The 22,431-nt window shown below is 38.9% G+C and overlaps 1 protein-coding gene across 2 annotated transcripts in view; it reads right to left on the reverse strand.

Annotated features, from left to right (window-relative positions):
- The window catches only part of ndst3 (N-deacetylase/N-sulfotransferase (heparan glucosaminyl) 3), a 51,243-nt gene that overhangs the window by 9,828 nt on the left and 18,984 nt on the right, over positions 1 to 22,431 (reverse strand). For both annotated transcript variants that reach the window (XM_044114813.1, XM_044114814.1), the window contains exons 5-10: positions 21,367 to 21,552; positions 12,276 to 12,404; positions 3,757 to 3,939; positions 3,210 to 3,306; positions 909 to 1,032; positions 211 to 385 (exon numbers count right to left, since the gene is read on the reverse strand). In XM_044114813.1, the coding sequence (XP_043970748.1) occupies positions 211 to 385; positions 909 to 1,032; positions 3,210 to 3,306; positions 3,757 to 3,939; positions 12,276 to 12,404; positions 21,367 to 21,552 (894 nt within the window). The remainder of the gene's footprint in view (positions 1 to 210; positions 386 to 908; positions 1,033 to 3,209; positions 3,307 to 3,756; positions 3,940 to 12,275; positions 12,405 to 21,366; positions 21,553 to 22,431) is intronic.

A 22,431-nucleotide genomic window follows, 5' to 3' on the forward strand; every position in this document is an offset into this window, starting at 1 on the left:
TCCTGACTGAAAGAAGAATGTCCGCACCATAATGCTGCCTACAGTGTTTCACCATGGTGTTGGTAGGTTAAGGGTGATGTAGCCTGGTAGTATTCTGGCATAAGCTTTCCATGTAGGCCACAGAGCTTAATCTTAGTCTGACCAGATCAACCTTTCTTCTACCTATGTGATCATGTACGATATGAGTGTGTTTGTGCTGAGTGTGTTCACCTGATACCAGCTGTAGGCCCTGTCAGACGGGTTGATGAGCAGCGTGATGATCTTGGCCTTGGGCAAAAGGGCAGCGGCTCGCCGTGGGGTCTCCTCCGAGGGAAAATAGTTGGCACTCTTCTCAAACATGAAATCTGTGCTAACATTGGACGGCACGGGGAAAAAGTCCATGTACCTGCGGCAAAGCAGACATCATTTTAAGATGCACACCACACTCACAGACATCTGCAATTAATCCAAACTCTGTAAGCCACAGCAATACAAGGCAGCGGCTTTGCACATAATTTCAAAGTCAAATGCAGTCTGGAAAGTGAACACATTCTAGACTTCATCTGTGCCTTTAAGGAGTCTGATGATACGGCTTAAGCAATTGTCAATGAGGAAGTGTTTCTGGAGGATGCGACAGCTGTGTCTGTCAGCTAAGTAACCCGTTTATGGGTCATTTAGGCCAACATATGTCTGTTGGCTTACACTACAGGATTAAATCCTCATTTTGAGGACACTGTTGAGCTGTTTTGAACTGCCTGACACATTACTAAAGTCTGTACAGGCAGGTGAAAGCTAATAACAACCTCACAAAATGAAGAAAAGGTGGGTTGTTATCTTTTGTTTCACCTTAGGCACTGACTAATAAAAGACAAAGAAATGAAAGAAGGTGAGAAGTGTGTGTGTGTGTGGCATTGTGCGTGGGCACTCACCAGTCGATTCCTTTGTGGTAGCTGTTGGTGTTAAAGAACTGGACCTCCTCGTATGTCTTTGGACTGGGGAAGTTACTGGAGATGGAGGGATGCATGAGCAGGAAGAGATAAAGTGCCGTTGTTCCTGGAAGAAAGGGCATAATTCATAACTGGCTCATTAGTTCAGCTCTGCAGAGTGTGGGTTTGCGTGTGTGTGGGTGTGTGAGAGGTGTCGTCCACGGATCCATACTGGAAGATTTTTTTTTTTTCCCCTTTTCTGAGATTTATATGTTGCAGAGAATTCACAGAGGGAGTTCTTGTGTGTCTGTGTGAAAAAAGATCAGAGTCCCTTCCTTCCACATGATTCAAAAGTATTTGACACCAATCAGCAGAGGGGGAAATGGTCCTGCCCTCTGTCTCACCCACTGCAGCTCTTTTTTTCACCTGCTTCTCCTGTGATGAAACGGGGATTTATAGTAATCTAATTGTTGTTAGGTTGCTGATGTCGCTACATTGACCTCTCCTTCCACGTGGGAGATTATCACCCAAGTAATTACTGTTTATACCTCACCCCTTCACCTCCTACTGAGAAAAAAATCCCCTTATTTAAATTCTAGACATCAACTGAATGTATACAAGGCACAAATTGTATTATGCACGTAGATGTGCTTCAGTAAACTGAAGTTTTGTAATTCTCCACAGGTCTTTCTGTTTACCAAAGTTTGTGCCACCTACTTTAATTATATCGCTGCACATCCAGCACTTCGTAGGCATGAAATGCACAGCAATATTTTATCCTGTTGTCACCAATAAAAGACTTGAGTTCAAAAGTCGTTGAAAATCAAAAACTCAACATACAAGAGCAGATGTATACCACCTCTGTTAAAAAGTATCTTTCTCCTTATACATTTCTTCCATTTTTGCTCTTTTGCTGCACTTAAATGTTTGATAAGTAAACATGTCTTAACCTAAAATATATATAAGAAGAGGTTTTCAAATGATGATTAAATTTATAAATGCTACTCAAACCAATCGGGCCAGAGGAGAAGAAATTATAATCACACCCCCTCACAATAGAAAGGGCTACACAGACATTTAAAATGCTTGGAGATGTGAGTAAACCACAGTCAAAGCCAAAATGTTTAACTAATTCTAATAATAAACCAAAACTAATGCACTGTTTGATGTGATTGAAATAAAATGAAACATAAATGAGCGATATGAACAAAAACGGAATTGAATCAAATTAAAAGGTAAAAGAGAGAAGGAAAGACATGTAGGAAAGGTCCTAGGAATCAAACCTAGGACAGCTGTTTAGAAAACTAATAGCTTCCGTAGACGGAGTACTGGTTCTACTTTTACAACTACATTATGCACCACTCCATTAGGCTTCTGTTCTTAATATACCTAAAGTAAACACACACACACCCACACACATACCGTGTGTGGGTATATATATATATATATATATATATATATATATATATATATATATATATATATATATATATATATATATATATATATATCTCCATCCATCCATCCATTGTCTATACACCCTTGTCCCTAAATGGGGTCGGGAGGGTTGCTGGTGCCTATCCCCAACATTAATCCGGGCGAGAGGCGGGGTACACCCTGGACAGGTCGCCAGTCTGTCGCAGGGCAACACAGAGACATACAGGACAAACAAACATTCACACACACACTCACACCTAGAGAGAATTTAGAGAGACCAATGAACCTGACAGTCATGTTTTTGGACTGTGGGAGGAAGCCGGAGAACCTGGAGAGAGAACCCATGCATGCACAGGGAGAACATGCAAACTCCATTCAGAAAGACCCCCGGCCGGGAATCAAACCCAGGACCAGGATATATATATATATATATATATATATATATATATATATATTTATATATATATATATATATATATATATGTATAAAACAAACCTTATAAATGCTTTATCTCCCCGATTTTTTGATTTCACCTCTTTTGGATGGATCCAAGTCTTATCAAATAAAGTCCCTTTCCTGCCCTGCATCCACAATTTACACACATTTTTAATAAGCTCCTCTATTTTAGTCTCTTTGATGGAGTCAAAGCAAAAGAAAGACAGAGACACTGGTACCACTGTGCGTCTAAAGGAAAAAGCATGTGGGTGGAAGAACAGAGGAAGGAGCCTCCTCCTTTGTCTCCCTCTGACAGAGGTAAAGGAGCATGGGGGATTATATGAAAAGGCTCTGCTGCAGACACCTGTGCACACAGGAGAAGCCTCTGTGTTACATGTGCATGTCTGATTGTTGGCATATCTTCATCTTACCTGTTTTCTGTGGGCCGACCACCATGAATTTAGGCAATCTGTCGCATGTTTTCTCCTTAGACCAGATGTCTTTGTGCCGTTTGTCATCACACGGGTTCTACAAAATGGTGTGGAAAAAGAGTGATTAGATGTTAAACAAACATGCCAAGTAACCCACCTCAGTGAGGAGATATAGAACAGAGTGATATATAACAGAAGAATGAATAGTCTGCTGAGCCCTTTCTGCCTTTGAACCCGGCACAAATCCATATAAGCTGTAAATGCCTCCTCAAACATTTCCACAAAGGAGTCAGAATGCAGTAACAGATTCAGACGTTAGTATTCTGCAATAAACTTAATGGATCCCTGCCTCAAAAAGGACAATAAAAAACAATAAATACTATCTATTTTATTGGTTCTTTTTTGTTCTATGTGCATCAGAATACTGCAGGATGTCTTCACAAATTTAAATACAAAAATATTATCTTTTCAGCAACAAAGTCAACCACAGAGCAGACACAGGAAACACAAGCACATATGTGTGTGGCATGTTCCCATGCAAACACACCTGCCACAGTGGGTTCCTTTGTTCAGGGAAAAGCTGAAAGTACTTGTGTGCGAGCTGAAGAGGCGGGAGGGTGTGGAGCTTCAGGTTAGTCCAAGAGCGAAGGAAGGACGCCAGGTGGACGAACGTGTAGAGACCCAGTCGATCGTTGCCGTAGTTGGAGAGGTGGGTCATGAAGATGCTGATCTGGAGAGGAGAAAGAAACGCAAAATATAACAAAGCCAAAGGGATAGTTCAGAGTTTTTGGAATTGGGGTACTGTAATGTTTTATAAATAATTCAGTAAATCTTCTATTACCTTGCCACATTATTGCTTATCTGACTTACATTTCAGTGTCATAGGAAAATAAACAGCAGTGGGTTAATAATGCTTTAGCAGCATGTTCATGACTATGCCAGGTTGCTCCTAATTTTTTTGTTATTATGTTTAATAACTACATAGTATCAGCATATATGCAAATGCTCAGTTTGCCCTTTTATGAAGGTCCAGAGATTTAAATATCTCCTGATATAGTGTTGTGTCCCATGGCTATAAACACTTTCAGTTTTTTTGAAGGGGTAAAAACTGATGGGATGTCTAGCCAGCTGTGAACCATCCACTGCTTTGAGGATTTATTCCCTTTTCTACAAAGGAACTGTGATATAGCACCATCTGCTACAGGCAGATTTGACAACGATACTTTTTTAAATTTTAAATCAACTGCTACAAAGTTTTGCTCGATAATACTATGAAAACAATTTGATAGGCTGCACTGTTAATTCTTCACGGTATATTTCTAAAGATTAATGTCATTGTTATATTTGTATTTGTTCTCGAACATTAAAAGCCATGCATCTGCAGAGAGAATTCTCTGAGTGCCGCCGACTTTAAAAATGCCCAATTACAAACAGCAGTGTGTAAAGGATGCTTTGTTATGAGGGCAGGCACTTTTATTATTTGGAGTGATAGGAAAAACTTCAGTCTCACCCATCAAGAATGGCAACCCTTGTTATAGGCAAGGGAACTATTACATCTATAACATCTCCTTTATCATTATAGAATGTTTTAGCAATCCAACTCTTCACGTTTACCACTGTAATCTCAAGAAAAAAGATTACTTCCATGTCCGTGAGTTCAGTTATATGGGTCCAGAGCATTTCAGCTGTCCTCCAAGAATCAACATCTCCTATCAGGTGCTTTTGTTAGGTGAAATCTCACATTAAGTCTCAGCACAACGTACACAGTTTGAAGTGCAGAAATAAAAGGTAAACAGATAAAATGAGACTGATGCATTCACTGCTGCTGGTAGATAAAGCTGAGGACGCAGCACGATACTCCTCAGAGGCACTGGGAGATGGGAGAGATGCGTACACACACGGGACAGTGTGTCAGAGTGTGTTTGCGGTGGTTAATGTGTGTGAGGAGGAAGGAGACACTCAAAGCGAGCGGAGGAGCAATGGTGTGTCGGTCCAGGCTATCTGTCCACGCTTCACTGCTTTTATAGGCTGATCAAAGAGACAAGCTAAGATAGCTGTTACAGACAAGTGCACACACAAACTTGTGCTACACTCCTTTTTGTTCACAGAGCTATGGAAACATCTTTAGATGAAACGTTACCATCAGCCATTAAGATATGAATTATTTGTTGGATCTAATGATGGTGTCTGGATTCGCTTGAGTTATGGTGTTTCAGTCTTTAATGTTCTTCATCTTAAAAAGCACCCACTCTCTCCTCCACACACATACACATGCCAGTCTTACTTTGGGGTATATCCCATTAATTTTTCAGTTAATTTTAGTTGATACTAGTTAAAGTAATCTATATTTTATCATTTTGTTTAAAAAAAAAGTATTAGATAGGGTCTGTCATGTCCATGTAAAGCCATCAATGCAACATGGGGAACATTACATTTCCCCAATTTTGTAGAGCCAATCAGCCAATCAACTCCTTGTTGAAGGAAAAAACTGAAATATATTGTTCTGTGTAATGAATCAACATAAAGTATTACTTTAAAATTGTGAATCAAATTGCTAAAATAAATTTTAGCGAGTCTATACAGTAAATTTTCTGCAGATAAAAGAGAGTGTGACTCTCTAGCAGATTTCCTGTAAATATAGAGAGACACGCTGTCGGAGCCTGATAGATCAGCGTCCGGCTGACCTGGAAAGTTGCACACTGATGGAAGGAACGCGTGTCAGCATGTGAGAGAGTGAGAAACAGCAGGAGGGTGAGATGATGCATGTATACAGACTCTGCTTTTCGAGGGAAAAAGAGCATATTTGAACATGTCGAAGCAGACGAACATGTTAGCACAAATGTTTATGCATTTGTGCATTGATGTATGCCACAGCACTTTGTGGATCTACTACAGCCCTTCTTATGGATTTTGGGAAAATGAGCAGTGCAGCATTCTGGCTTTCACCAGGATTGTGTCAATTTAGCTGATGTAAGAGCAGGATCATGGAGCCACTGTCAGAGAAGTCGCCAAGCACTCTGACAAGAACATTTGATAAATACACCAGGAGAGAAAACGGTCCACTTGGCCCTCATCTCCAATAAAATTCACTATCAAAAACCTGAGATCTCCTCCTTCAAAGCTTTCAGAAACAACTCAGTAGGAAAGTCTTCAAATTATAATGAAGACATAATATTTAGCAGCACCCTCCAATAAAGGTTGACTGGAGGGGATCCAAACTGTGTAGCAAATAGAAGAAATCTGAGCAGAGCAGATAAAAAAAGTCTCCATTTTTGTTCTGTGCCTTTTTCGGAAAGGAAACACGGTGATCAAAAAGTGATTTATGTCCCCTTCAAACCCCTCAATAGCCTATGATGTCTGACTCTGCAGGCTGTGTGGAAACAGGTTGCTGTGTGTGGATGTGTGTGGGGTGTTTCGCAGGTGCATACAGTTAGGACAAAGAGAGGGAGAAAGAGAGGTCTGACTATGGCAGCACAAGGAAACATCCATTATGAGGCCTGAGCGGTGGCAGCCAAATTAAACAAAGGGGGAAAGAGGGGATGATTTGTGTTTGTAATTGAAGAGCTGCAGAAAAGGGGGAAAAAACCTGAAGAAAAGAGAGAGGAAATGGGGGAGGTGACAAAAAGAAAATAACTTTGGCAGGTGAGTCTAAATTAAAAAAGAAAAAAGTAAAAACCCACTTGAGAGGGTGTTAATCTCCCATTGAGGTAAAAACTCCAAGCCCCACGGTGGAAGAACGTGCTGCGGCTAAGAATTCAATTAACTGAACCATCCAAACCTTTTCTCTGTGTTTCTTGAGCACTGAATTGCTTTGGGTCCCATATGGGCCTTTAATAAAAAGGAAACTACTTCAAAATAGAACTGGACTCAAATCTTGCCTGGACTGGCAGTGTTTCGAAATATATAAATACAACCTCTCAGCCTATCACTTTTAATCTTTATTCCTCATCTTTTCTTCTCATTGCTACTATGCAGCTCTATTTCCCTCCACTTCTTTCATCAGTTTGATGTCTTACTCTGACTTTCTACTCTGCTCCAAAAAGTCACTTTATGTTTTTTTTTTCCTTCCCCTCCTCTTCCAGATCTCGCGCTGACCTAGATGCCCTAATGAAACATGTCAGCCTGACATGGAGTGATGTTCTTCAAAGGACATGCATGCAAGAACACGCACGAGCATGCAGAAACTCAGGCAGACAGTTGGCGTGTCTTGCAGGATTAGAAGAACATATGTTCTTGTATTTGAGTTTGTGACATATTCCAATCCCCCTCAATATGATTGCATTTTGGAAGTTATTACTTGATTCTTGTTTGAATCTGTTTGTCCATCCTCCCTTCTGACCGTTTGTCAGCTTGTCTGGTTCCACATTAAGGCTCGATAAAAGCAGTAACAGGTTTGTTATACTCTACTTAGCAAATATCACACAAATTTGATAGTACATAATAATGTTAACTAAAGGGGACCTATTATGTTTCCTTGAACTGTTTCGGATAGGTCTATGGGTTATACAAATCATGTTCAATTTTTTTATTTTTTTTTTGCTGGAATCATGAGATTTCATCTGGTCAGTTCTGCCTATTGTGATCTGTATTAGGGCCTCTCTTCACTTTAGATCCAAATAAGCTCCTGCTGGAAGCTCCCCAAAACTAAATGTTACACTTGTGCTTTTTACACATCAAAGTGGCTAGAAACATATGCACAATTGTACAATGGTACATCTTTTGACTGAGTCAGACCCAGAAGCAGAATGAGAGCCTCCTGCACAAGCCATGCAAGCAGTTTCTGGATGCTAAGTGACAACTGAACATTTGTCTTGTTGACCAGCTCTGCTTGGGTTGCTAAGTGAGGGGCTGTACCCCACCACTGATTTGTGATGCTATATTTGTGAAGTTTTGAAATGGCTGAAAAACTTGAATTTATTTCCAGAAAACAGCTGGATATATTTTTTTAAGTGCTTGGACTATTTCTAGAAGCAGTAGAGACCCAAATGAAAAACACAAAATGCACAATATAAAATTGTAGTATTCTACTTATCATAGTCTAAAGAGAGGAGTAGGTAGTTTAAAGAAAAAAAGAAAGTAAGTGCAGAAGTTTATTGGACTGTAACAAGCTGGCACTGCCCTGATCTGCTGCTATCAATCACAGGCTGCCAGAAGATTTGCACTTGATTCCCCCCGGGATTACAACAAGCAACAAAACAGAGCTAAAACAGGAGAAGTTACACTATTTATTCAAATTGTGGTCTAAAAACAAAAGCAGTAAAACCTTCAATAAAATAATATATTGGGTTTACTTCGGGGTCGTACCTCTAGATACAGTTAGTCACATTAGCTCGGGCTCAGACACAATGTCTATGGGCTCAGGCCAGGTCTAATTAGATATTTTGACTGATTTACAAATATCGACTTGGTTTTTATTTATTTATGCATTTTTCATCAAAAACATGAAAGTCATTAAGCCTTAATACGGTCGAACTGTATTTTGTATTTTTCTGTTACTTCTGTTCAAAATGGGAAAGAAAGCTTCCAGTTTTTGGGTTTTTTTGCTGAGTAACTTTTCCACTCTTGTGTGGGTCCGAGTCTGACTGCCTTCTGACTGCCGTTGTCACCACATGTTCATTTAAGCAGCTGAGGCCCATCTCCCATTACCGGCCATTTAGTTCTGCATACATTTCACCCTGATTAAATTGTTATTGCTCCTAAAAAGATAACTGCATATCCTAACCCCACTCCCCCATTCTGTCTCATTTTCAGTCATTGTCCCATGTCTTCTCAACCCTGCAGTGGCTTTTTCTCTTTTCCTCTCACAGTTCGTCTCAGTCTGTTTGTCACACCAGCAGACAACTGAAAATGGCACGTAAGTACAGCAAATGATCTTAGTGAAATGTATTCTGTCTGTTTCTGTCAACAACTACTGTCCCTTTCAGTTAGAGCAGCTTTCACTGCTTTTCTGTCGCTTACTAATGTCTTCCCAGTTTGTATTGTGGTTTACTGTGTGCCTGTGTGTGCGCCTTTGTTTTTGAGAGAGCTGGTATGTGTTGATGAGATGCCAAAGCCTTCAGTTGCGATCAGCGGGACTCTTGAGAACAAGAGGCAAGAAGTGGAAATGAGACAAAAAGAGGTGTGGAAAGATTCACACGTGTGAGCAAAGTCAACATGCAGAGGTTGAGAATTGCTGAGATGAAAAGAGGAGGAGAAGATGGGAGAGAAAGAGAAGACACCCAAAGCAGTGTCTATATCAGTATTGTACGTTGAGGGTGCGAAGTGGCTAAAACACAGGAGAAGGGGAGATTGTGCTGATATTTGGTCTTTGGCTAATAAGCTTAGTGGTAGAGCTAAGCGGAGCTAAATGTCAGACCTGATATATGTCTAAAGCTCTGCTTATGCCAGCTATACACAGATATTTCTAAAACACACACACACACACACACACACACACACACATACTTGGTTCTTTCAGTCCAGAACAATATTCTCTATTGTGTGTTCGCGCGAGCGTGTGTGTATGTGTGTCGGGGGGCTATATGTGCATCATTTCCTCTCTGTATGTGTCTGGATTCTCAAGTGACACAAGATGCCGTGACCTGAAAATTAAATCTCAATCTGTCTGCCACCTTCTCACCCAGCTCCCCCCGCCTCTCCCACCGCTCCCCATCTCCTCCCGCTCTCCTCTCCTTTCTCAACATCTCTCTGACCATTTATCGGGGAATGACTTGTGCCCTTTTGGCTATTTGCAGAGTCCAATCGATTGTCGAGTGTACTGTGTACTGTACGTAAGAGCAGAGCTCCGTGACCGCGCTGCATGGACACCTTCACAGCCACGCCATCACGCATGCAAACACATTCACAAACTTTTGGTCGCAGTCTGTGGCAAACTGCCACAAAATGCCAAAAGTGATTTAGAGTAATTCGACAGGAAGAGGCACTGTTACCGACGGGCAGATCATCAAACAAAAGGAAACACCCAGGGGGACTTAAGCAACGAGCCACAGAGCACTATTGATTAGGCACAAAGTACGCACACTAATTAAGCTTTTGTGTCTGCAAATTGAAACACTGCACAGAGACACTAACATGAATCATCTTTGCACCTGCATGTGTGAACTGTGCATGTGTTTCAGTCAGGGCAGACAGCTCGCATTTAAGGGGAAAAAAATACTGCTCTGTTTATTAGTGGTTTTATTGATGATACAAAAGTGTCTCTTAGTGTCGTTTGTTTTGGCTCTGAGGGAGAAGGACAATAGATTAGAAATGTGAGAGAGGCAAACAGGGCTGTAAATCTTTCACTGAAGTTTTTTGAAGATGACAATATAAATTAAATAAAGCACTAGTTGCACATTTGTCTTATAAGCAGTAAAACAAGCCAAGCTAAAGCATAGCATTTGTTTTATTCTATCCATACCTTACCTTGTCTCAGCCTATCCTCTCCTACCTTACAGAAGATATTCATATAAAATTAAGAAGGTACCAGTTCCTCAGCAACCACCATTTCTTACATAGATTGTTTTTATTTCTAATGGCTCAAACAATGTTCTAAAAACCAGGTACCAAATATCAAGCGCACATAACAGGTATAGAACTCCATATTGATTTAAACTTTTAAACCTTCTTTTTATTTATTTCTCTTGACTCAAGGTAACCAAAACAAACCAAAACATGAATTTTGTACAACATGACATCCCTTCAGGTGGCTGTAGTCTACAAATGATATTCTGTAATTTTTATAAAGCACTGCAACTTCAGACATTTTGGCTTGTGCTTACACAACTCTCTTTGCCACACAATGCTTTCCAACTAACCTCACTATCCATGCTTTTGTTGACTAGAAAAACATAGATAACCCTTCTTTCATTTTTTTTTTCAGCCATGATGACATTTTTTTATGTTTTATTAGAATCTTGTCATTGCTGCTGGGAGAGATGGCAAACCTCTTTGTCTTCTAGAGATCCTTTGTCAAAGGTGGGAGCTGCATAATGCAAAGCAATTAGGGAATTATATAGAGCTGGATAAAAAAGTAATTCCTCTTTTCTTCAAGTAAGCAGGAAACCGCAAGCATTTTTCTGCCAATATCTATTAGGATCTTTTTAAACAGGTAAGACCTTCTTCTCAGAAGAAGAAAAAGGGGATTCACTTACACACACAGAGGTAGAGGGTGGGGAGAGAAAGAACAAAAGGGGAAAAAAATAATACTTAGTAAATAAATCCTTAAAAAACACAAGAAATAAGGAGACTTGAGAAAGTAAGGAAAATAATGAGACAGGAATAAAGAAAAAGGCATCATAAAAATGTGACCAAAAAAGACAGAGAAGAAACAAAGGGAAAAAAATAGCTGGAAAACCAAAAGAAGGAGAAAGACAAATTGGTGCAGAGATAGAAGAAAGAGCCAGACTGGGATATTGTAGGGAGCTGCACTTGACTCTGTGATGTCGGGTGAGTTCTGACAGCTCCTCTGGTTCAGCACTCCCTTACCTGACACTTCAATACAGCTTACTGCCGCTCTATGAGCATCTTTGTGTGTTTGTGCATCTGCACATGTGTGGTTTAAGGCAGAGAAAGAAACACAGACAGTGAAAGATAATGTTTAGGGGGACACTTTCTTTGAATATCCAGCCTTGAGCCGTGTGTGCGAGCGCGCCCATGCAGGCGTGCACGTGTGGGTGATTTTACTTTATTTTTTAAACTCCCTCCCAAAACCTAATTCTGTTCCTTAATTCAAAGCAGAGTCAAGTTGAGCTGACATACACAGCAGGGGTAAGTGAGAGGTGGAAAACCTGCATGTGTGTGTGCACGAATGTATGTGACAGCAACCCCCCGGTGGATAGACCTAATTTAAAGGGGAGAGAAGAACACAGCTCCAAGAATGAGACGCTGCCCATGACAGAAAAAGAGGCAGACAGATTAATAATGCCAAAAAATTATATTGATCTAAAACTAAAAGGAAGTTACAGGTATAGTTAAAGCAGTAAAGCCTTGTGGTGCTTCTTCAAGGCCAAAAAAACTAAAAAATGTTTATCAGTCTGTGTGTGTGAGTGCTTGTGTTTGGCTGCGTGCGAGCTTTTGCTGACTCACAGGGTTGAGTAGCACAGTTAGAAACAGCTCTCCCCCATGAATGCTTCTGTCCAGTTCCTTGGGTCCACCAGGATACTCCTTATAGTAGATGGTGTGAGTAAACAAGCCACACGTCTGACGAGGCAGCACCTGGACACACACAGAGTGGCATGCAGTGAAAGAAGGAGCAATTACTGTGTTTCACATCTACAAAATAAACTCTGATGAATAAAAGAAGATGGACTCAAGCAAAGTGAAGTTAACATGTACAAATTAAGTAAACAAATACAATTTGAAAATACCAAAAATGCATTTACATTGACCTCTTTTGCTCTAGAAAGTGTTCATTTTTTGCCTTCATGTGCTCCGGATATCTAAAATATTTGCATAATGGATGGAATATAGAGATAATGGGGGAGGACACAGTGTGGAAGATTTAAACACATTCGAAACACATTTTTTGACATTTCATTTTCTTTTTCCATCCTTTTCCAGATTTGGAAAATATCTTAGATGATCTCTAAAATTCTGGAATTATTTAGTCTACCCAGAAACGTCTTACACCATTGACTTTTCCTGCTTATATTCATCCCTTTGAACACAGAATAGATTTTTTCAGAAGCATGTACTTCATTTTGGTTTTTACAACTACATTATTCGAATCCGGATAGATGAACTAGCGTTACAGAATAAATTTTCAAACAGAAATCTGCTGTTAACCAGAATTAACCAATTTTCAGCTTCATTGGACCTGAATGGAGACACACTGGTGAGAAAAGAAAGATTTTTCTAATTATTGAATACACCACACAAGCACTTTGGCCATAAACTGACAACACTGAAGTAAAAATTGTGGAGACAACTGCCATCCATTAGTCAGTAAGACAGCAGGTTACCATGGAGACTAAATGTGTGCTGTTGAAAAGACATTATTGATAGAAGAGTCACTTTCAGGTGCTGCTCCCCTCCCAAGTGCTTTCTGATTTTCTGACCTCCACTACTACTACTTGATATATGAAAAAATGCAGTATAATTTCCATCCATCCATTTTCTAACACCCTTGTCCCTAGTGAGGTCAGGAGGGTTGCTGGTTCCTCTCCAGCTACGTTCTGGGCGAGAGGCGGGGTCACCCAGGACAGGTCGCCAGTCTGTCGCAGGGCAACACAGAGACAGACAGGACAAACAACCATGCACACACACACACACACACGCACACACACACCTAGGAAGAATTTAGAGAGACCAATTAACCTAACAGTCATGTTTTTGGACTCTGGGAGGAAGCCGGAGAACCCGGAGAGAACCCGGCATGCGAGAACCCACCATGCACAGGGAGGACATGCAAACTCTGTGCAGAAAGACCCCGGGCCGGGAATCGAACCCAGGACCTTCTTGCTGCAAGGCAACAGTGCTACCAACTGCGCCACTGTGCAGCCTGCAGTATAATTTCATTATGTTTTTTTTTTTTTTTGTGTAAGCCTTGGTTATCTGAGCAAACATTTTATATAAATTGCTCTGCGAAAACATCAATTTGATTTTTGCTTGTAGCTAATTCAGTCCTAATTTCCTATGAAATTAAACAGTAAACAGGGAAAGCACTGCATAGGTCACTTATCACTATATATACAGGCTGCCAGATTTTTATTTTCAAACTTAACACTTTCTAAGTGACATCATGCAGTTTTATGAGTCCTTGTTATGTTATTCTTATGACCCCTTTGAGAACCACTGGAAGCTTTATGCTTACGCTAAACTGGTGTCCACATTTGCATCAGCAGTCCAAGGGAACTGTAAAAACACCCTAATGTGTCAAAGAGCTCCCCTTAAAAATGACAAAAACCAACATGATTTAACTGCAATTCAAACTGCTGCTTTGTGGAAACCTGCAGCTAAATATGAAATAAAAAGTAACAATATGAACAATGAAAGCACAAAATAGTAGATGTACAGGTGAAATGATTACATGAGACATAAATATATGATGCATTGCATAAATTAATGGTTGCTCTGTAATGTAAAAGACAGCAGAATGCATTGGGGAAATTCCAGTAATTTGTTTGATACAGCATATAGTGCACTGAACAATGGCTCACTTTCATTTAGGTAGTCCAGTATCGGGATCTTGGTGACTTGCTGCCATCTAATCCACAGAAGCCATTATTAACTGTTATTGGCTCTACCTTTGTCTTCCCTATAATCGCCAGCCATCATGGCTGTTATGACAAAGAGGTCCAAAGAGCCCCATTCATTTTGGACAAGAAGCCTCTAAAACCTACCGTAATAACATCTGGCTTTTGATTTCAGTGAGAAAAAACGTTCAATATGTATTTATGCTTGGAAAATGTGAATAAAGACTTGACACCTTGTCAACTCTGTAATCTCTGCAGCTTGCGGCATGCGGTCAATGAAGGTTTGTTGCCTTAGTCTGCCACTTCAAGCACTCTTTGACATTTTAGCATAAAATTCCAGCTGCTCCACTCAGGTGGTGCTCAAACCTAGTCGCAGCTAAAAGCAAAGTGGGAGCTACAAAAACTGGCTTTGTCATAAAATCAAACCCATTGTAGTTATGCAAAGAATGGCAAAATATTTCAAGCATAAGGTTAGACTGGTTTTGTGATTGTCATATGAAAATGCATTTTACCGTCTGCATGTGGGTCCCATGCATTCATGTATTTGTTCCTAAAGTACTCAACGCAGTGAGATCAAAGCTATCTGAACTCCCACAGCTGGTAATTTTGCCTTGATAAAAACACTACATGACAGCCTCAGTAATGCTAACATTACTGGGGATGAAATAAGGCCCAAAAGAACAAGAAGTAAAGTAGAAAAGCATGTTTTAAATAATAGAAACTGATCCCCTGTGATGAGCTGTGAAATTTCAGCACGAATAAAGATGCAAATTAAGCCCAACAGTGGTAATTTCCTTTTTTTTTTTTTTTAAATAAGCATAACCACACACAATTGTTTAGAAATAGAAGGTTTGAATGTTGCTGAAACATGTAAGGTTAAAAAAAACATACAGTATGCATACATACTATTATTAAGAGAGGAATTAGGTATTAGCTTAGAGGAGTTGTGCTTTTACAAAAGCACAAACTAGAATACACGAGAGTCGTGTATCTGGAGCCCTGGGTTAATTCACAGAAGGAACAAATAGCACAATAAATACAGCACAAGTGCAATCTCTTTTCATGAGTTAAAACTTTAACGGTATGCTGTTACTCTGGTTCCACCCATTCCTCACCTACACTTGTATGATGTTTTGGTGTCTCGCTGTTTACCAAAGGAGATGAGAGCAGATTGCTTTTAATCCCAGCTCAGGAAGGAATAGATTTCTCCCAGGGCAATAAAAAACCCTACCTGAGCTGCATACTACACCTTACCAGTGAAAAAAGTAGTACAAGATAGGTCTTATCACACTTAAAAGCAAATTTGACATTACTTTGACATTAATACTAATACTAGTTTTTCTATTTTAGATCCGCAAAGAAGCAATATCTGACAAACATTTGTAGACGCATTGCTGGTTGCAGTCGTCATTCAAATGGAATTAATTATAATGTACACTGTTAAAGGTAATGCACTCCAAAACAACTAGAAAGAAGCAGTACGGTGCTTGTTAGAAGGATTTGGCAGCTTGTGAATTAAAAGCATTTTTATTAGTTAATTAATAAAGAAGAAGGGACGAAAAGAAAAGAGACAAACATCTTTATAGCAAACTCCTTGTGGAGCACTTCTCCGTGTGAAATAGAGTAAAGGCTGGAAGTGCAGATATTGGTTTATCTATAAAATGCTGCAGACTCACGCACAAACACACACCGACACACACATATGCGAGAAGGCCACCATTGCCACAGACACTCAGCACTATTTCACCAAACCAATTATCCACACAGCCATAGCTCAAACTGATATAGTACATTTTAAAAAGAAATACACACACGTGCACACGCACACACAGCACAGCTCCATATCTCAGTCTGATTTGTTCTGATACTGTAGGTCCAGTGGGTGGCTCTCAATCTGCTGACAGAGACGCACAAACACCAATTTTACCGCCTTAAGACAACTTCCTGTCCTCCTCTGAGCAAACGAAGACGGAGCACGCAGGGGAGGAGAAAGAGATTAATGGGTAGGAATAGCTGGGAAAATTGGGCGTGAAAAATGTGAAAGGTGAGGAAAGTGGGTAGGGTGCTGTTGATGTCTCAAAGTTATCTTCCAGGAAGGCAGGAGTCTGTGAGCGATCAAAATCTGAGAGAAAAGCCTGCAGAGCATATTGACTTTTTAATTTATATTGTTATTTTTCTCTAGATAGCAGGGTATGTATTGATATAGTGTGTTAGATAACCTTTTGTCCTCATAAAGTTGAGTTATTGTGTATTTTATTCCTCACTCGGAAGAGTTTTTATGGAATATTTTCCAATTGTAAAACTCTTGAGAAAAGCAAAAACATTACTGGATACTAGCTGTGTTTTAAAATGGTTGTCTTTGCATCTTTCTGAGAAATCTTTCAGTGGCTATTTGAATCAAGTCACATTAGAAAAAACACTTTCTCTTGTGGGATTCCTGTAGGATGTATTGTCAGATTTTTCTAATTATTTCTGCAACTACACTTCATCTCAGTGTACTCCTCTGTTTCATCAGCACAAATTCATTTTAAAGTGATTTCTAAAAGTTTATTCAGATCAGTTTTCATCTTTATAAAGTTCTGTTTATGTTATGTTTCCAAAAAACATGTTCCATTGTGAATTCAAAAAAACAAAAACAAAACAGTGCCTGTAGGAAGCAGTAAAATATGGTAGACTTTCTGATCCAGAAAGATACTTTTGTAACATTTTTATGGATTTTGCTAATGGAATAAATGGCATAAATGCATGTTAAAGAAGAATTTGCTTTAACATAAAGAGTTACAGAAGTGGTAATCTGAAGAGCACAGCAGCAAAGACAGAACAGAGTTACACCAAGCACAATATGATGTGACGGACGTCATACTTAAAATGTTTTCAGTTTGCATTTACATGATCATTTTGCAATTCTAAGAGGTTTCACTGTACTGCCAATAGTCAAACCTTTGCGTTTTTCACCTGCGAATTAACGTATAAATAAGAGGCCAAAACGCAACAGAACCTTTGTGTTTTACTGTCCTGATGTTGTCATGTAAACAATGGTTATTAACAAACGTCTTTTCATGTTTAATCCTGATTTTAGTTCATCTTACCTGGACTACTGTATGAGTTTTTTCTAACCAGTTTTAACAAACTAATTTTAGACTGAGTTTTATGGATTGTAGACACAGCTCTTCCTTGTGGCTTTTTACATCTTGAGGCCATGATGCCGATGGTTCCACACACTCCCTGATAAACCTGTGTAGATCAATCTTTCCAGTCAAGAGCACATCCTCTTTCTCTAGTTTCTCCATAGGCACTATTGACTCTTTTTAAAAAGCGGCTGAAGCCATTTTTATGCACACCAGTCTCCACTGTGGTTCTACAACCATAGTATTTATTGAATCACACTGTATTTTATGTTGCTTTTTCCCATTTTTTTAACCTATTTTTATTAATTTATGTTTTTTTTCATAATTACACTCTGTTGATTTCTTCTTTTTACTAATCTAGTATTTATATTTTAACAGGGTTCGTAAAACATTTGGTTTTCTACTCTCATCACCCTAAAACAGCTGTAGTTAGACAACAACACTGAGAAGCACCACTAAAGTCATTTTCTCAATCTAATTTTCATACTTAGACACAGACGCACACACACACACACACACAAACTTATGTCTTTCTATCTTCACCAGGACTTTGCACTGACTTTCATTCATTTTTCAATCATTCCTATAGACTAACCCTAATCCTTACACTAATCACTACCAGTACATACCTAATCCTAAACTTAATCTAAACTCAATTCACACTTAGTGCTAAACCTAAAGAATTGCTACTTCTTCTTATGGGTCCTTGGTTTGGGGCCCAAAAGGAGCAGTTGGTTACCACAATGTGGCATGTGTTAAAAAAATGGTAAGAAGAGGGATCAGTAACATCCTGTCATATTCTTTTACTTCATTTAAAGCAAATAAATCAATTGTAGCTAAGGGAGCCTGATTTACACATAATTAAGTTATAAAAATTGATATTAGGGTGTAAAACACAATGTGTACACAATCTGTTTTAAATTGAGGTAAATAGAGTAGCTTTATTTCATTTTTCTTTGTTTATTTTTTAGTTTATCCCTTTTAGTTAATCATTCATCTGTCTTCAGTAAGTTGTTATTTTATTGAATTCAGTGAGTCACAGATGCTTTTCAATACCTCTTGATTAAAAATGCATAATAACATCTACCAGCCTGTCAAAAGGCCTGCTTGTCATTGTGCTGAAAAGATGCAGGATTAAATGGCTGACTTCTACAGCACAGTGACATCAAGAATTAAAAGCTGGACTGATTGGAAAATTGATATAGCCGTCTCTTTATATTGTTTGCTCAAGAGCCAAATATGGCAACTCCCCCCCGCCCCCCAAAAAAGTGCTGATAATTAAGATGCCAGATGTGATTGGCTCTTTTGTCAATAAAAAACAGTTGGCAGACTCACTAAGAGTCTGAGTGACAAGTGAATAAAAAGAAGGAGGAGGAGCGAGCGGGCACACTGATTACGAACGTGCCTGTTCGAAATGGCTTACAAAAGTTTTTTTCTAATGCTGTCTTCAGTGATGATTGATGATTAGTTAAAAAATAATTTTAAATGTCTCATTGATATGCATTCAGTTTATGACACACATTCTGCTATATTCAAATATGCAAACTCGCTAAAAAAAATTGCCCTTTCTCCAAGAACTGGGAAACCATTGAATATTGAATTAAGAGAGCAAAGCGTGCTGTTGTGAGAGAAGGTCAAAAAGTCCATACCCATAAACAAAGACAGAAACACCGAGGTTGCACACCGCGTGTGGCATTATTGATTTTTTTTGTTTGGAACCGCAAAAAACAATCAACAAGCAATTTACGTTTAGTTTCAACACCTGTTTCAACAGAAAGACAGAAAGTAAACAGTCCTACAAAAAGAGAAAGCACTACAAGCTGTCAAAACAGACCCTACTTTAATTTATCTGCTTTAAAAATTTATTATTCATTGTTTCAATATTAGTCTGGATTTTCTCTCTAATGTTAACCTAAGCTGGGTGAGAACACTTTCTCCTCTCCATGTCTGCATTTATATTGCATTAGGAGTAGCTTGATATGAATATTTACAGTGTCTTGCAAAAGTATTCTACTTATTTAACCTTTTCATACATTGTCATATTAAAACCCAAAAAGCAAGTATTTGCTTTTTGGGTTTTAATATCAAAAGCCAGGAAAGTGCTCTGGTCAGATGAGAAAAACTGCAGCCTCTTTACAGAACGCTTTCTGTAGTCAAAAAAACTAACACTGCACATCACCTTGGATACACCATATCTATGGTGAAATGTGGGAGTGGCAGCATCATGTTGTATTTGGCAGTGGCAGCGAAGTTAGTTAAAATTGATGGGAATATACGTAAAAGTGAACTGGTTAATTTTAAAAGAAGATACGCTAAAGTGTATTTCCAATGCAGGAACTTTTTAGGAACTGCTGCAGTTTTCTGATATAATTATTATCCTCTCTGCATTTCCAAGGCAGGAACCAGAACTAAATCATACAAAAGTGAGTAAAAATGTTGCAATGCAGAGTTTGCTTTGAAATAACTTTATAAAATCTGCCTATCTTTGTACAAATATTCAGTGAAAGGAACCAGAAGCTTTCAGTTTTAGCATCTTCACTGACAGAGAGATTAACATTCTCATTAAAGACTTTAAAGAGATTTCTACTGATAAATATGTAAATGTTTATTTCAGTGTTTGTGCTCTGAGATACAGTTAAACCAACTTCCCAGGAGCATTAATTATTTATCCATTTTAAGCTTAAGAAGAGAAGACCTGCTGGTGATACATGTGTTCATGGTTACTGTTAATAAGAAACAAATCTTGATGATTTTAATTATTAGACATCTGTGGATTGAAGTTTCCTCTGATTTAGAAATGATTTTAATTCAGTTGTATGTACAGATTGGTTGCAATGAAACTGTTACAGAGGATTTCTTTAAATGGCCAAATCTGAGGCTAATCACAGCTCTCCTTTTCTCTTTCTTTATGAGGGATGGGATCAGCACACTTGATTTAAAATCCATTCTACCATCAGATTTTCAAACACTGGAGTCATAGTCCATGCCTTTTAAACCACAATTGGTTCCAAACAATCCAATATTAATACTGAATAAGTCTGGTTTTGCTGTTCTTTAATCATATTTTGGACTCTGCCGTTGGGTGAAAGTTTGAAGTTTAGACTGCAGTAACACTCCTGATAGGAGGAAGGAGCTGCTCACAGACCATGATCTAAATAAATTTGATCCCAGGAAAAACATACGCAAAAAAAAATTAAGAATAACATTTTTTGGAAATTTAAGCTCTGAGAATGTTTTGAAACCAGTGGTCAAAATTTGCAAAACACTTAAGAACAAGACAGAAGTTGAACTTTTAGCAGCAAAATGTTACTGAACGTGTAGCCAGAGCTGCCCTGACATGGCTTTGATCAAAGCATATTCACATGTTAAAATGGCCCAATTTTAGATTGGTATTTGTAAAAAAAAAATCTTTATTTTATTTTTTTTATTACTTTACAATACTAGTTTTTTGTTGGGCTATCACATAAACTGTATTGAAGTCTGTGAATTTGAACTCAGAAAACAAAAGAAAGTTGAAAGGGTTTGAATCCTGCAAGACACTGAATAAATAAGTCTCACTTATCACATTCAGGCATAAAATCCATGTTTTGCTCAAACCATGCCACATTTTATGAAGCAAAACTGTACACAGATAAAGTTTAAAAAATATTAGTTAAGGTCTTAGAATGGACAAAGCAGAAAAAGTGATTAGATTGGCAAGAAGCAGCTGTTTTTCATGTCACTGGAACCAAAGACCTTCATAAATGTAACTGATTGTGTGGATAAGCATGTTTCTACATGCAGTTAAACGCACCTCTGACGTGTTTAATTAATTATTCACTTAATACGATTAACAATCATTGTGCTCACGCTCACCATTATGTTGTTGTGGATGAAGCCCCTGCGGTAGCGGGCGGGTTTAAGGTGAGGGTACTCCTCGGTGCTTGTGACCCGTATGTTCCAAACACGCCTCCAAGCCTCGTACAGCTGCAGATGCACCGGGTAAACGCCGGAGTGATGAGGGGCCACAGCGTAGCCCATGTCAACTGGGATGTTGTGCTCCTGAGGAAGACAGGAGAAGGTAGGGGGCACATGCAGAGTCACACATGAAGGTTATATAAATAAACTCAGAAAATTATGGCACACTTACAGCTCTTTGTATCACATAAACACACAAGGCCCAACGGTACGACCTTGTGGGGAAAGCACATGGTTCGTGTTGAATCGAGTTTGTTATTGTATTGGCCTTCGGGTTGGAAATTAGAAAAAATACAGTTTGCGTGAGCATGTGTGTGTGAGCTTACAGGCTGGATTCCGAAGACTGATAGTGTTGTCCTTTGCTCTGACATACACCTACGCGAATTGTCAGGGCTAAGCATCAGCGGTCAGAGGAAATGTGAATGCGTGTGTGCGCATGTGTATAAAAGAGTATAGTAATCACACTTCATGTTTAGGCTCACCTTCAGTAGGATGAATGAACCCTTTAAGCAAACCTGCATGTGTGAGAACGCAGCTCAATATGGTGATAAAAATAACCCTTACTAAAACATATGCTCTTATCAGACAAAGCAAAGTAAAGCAGATATGAAGAATTATAGGACACATCTATCTTCAAGTTTTAAAACTTTTAACATACAGCTGAAAAAGCCTTCTCCAACAATTTATCGCAATTGCTTTTCTATCCATGTGAAAATCAATATATACTCTTTTGCCCGTTACTGACTATGAAGACTTACACTATATACATATGTATGCTTTTTGTCTTTGCATGTTTAAAGTTTAATTCACAGGGCTACGAGATTTGAACTAAATATGTTTCTCTGTCTGCTCTGAGTTAATAAAACTGATCATGTCGCTACATCCTTGCTGCCTAAGTCACAGGTAGATGACCATCATGAAAGCCATTTTGGGTAAAACTAGGTCGGGATGATAAATCAATAA

Source organism: Gambusia affinis, linkage group LG04 (genome assembly GCF_019740435.1).
Source record: "Gambusia affinis linkage group LG04, SWU_Gaff_1.0, whole genome shotgun sequence".
NCBI classification, from domain to species: domain Eukaryota; kingdom Metazoa; phylum Chordata; class Actinopteri; order Cyprinodontiformes; family Poeciliidae; genus Gambusia; species Gambusia affinis.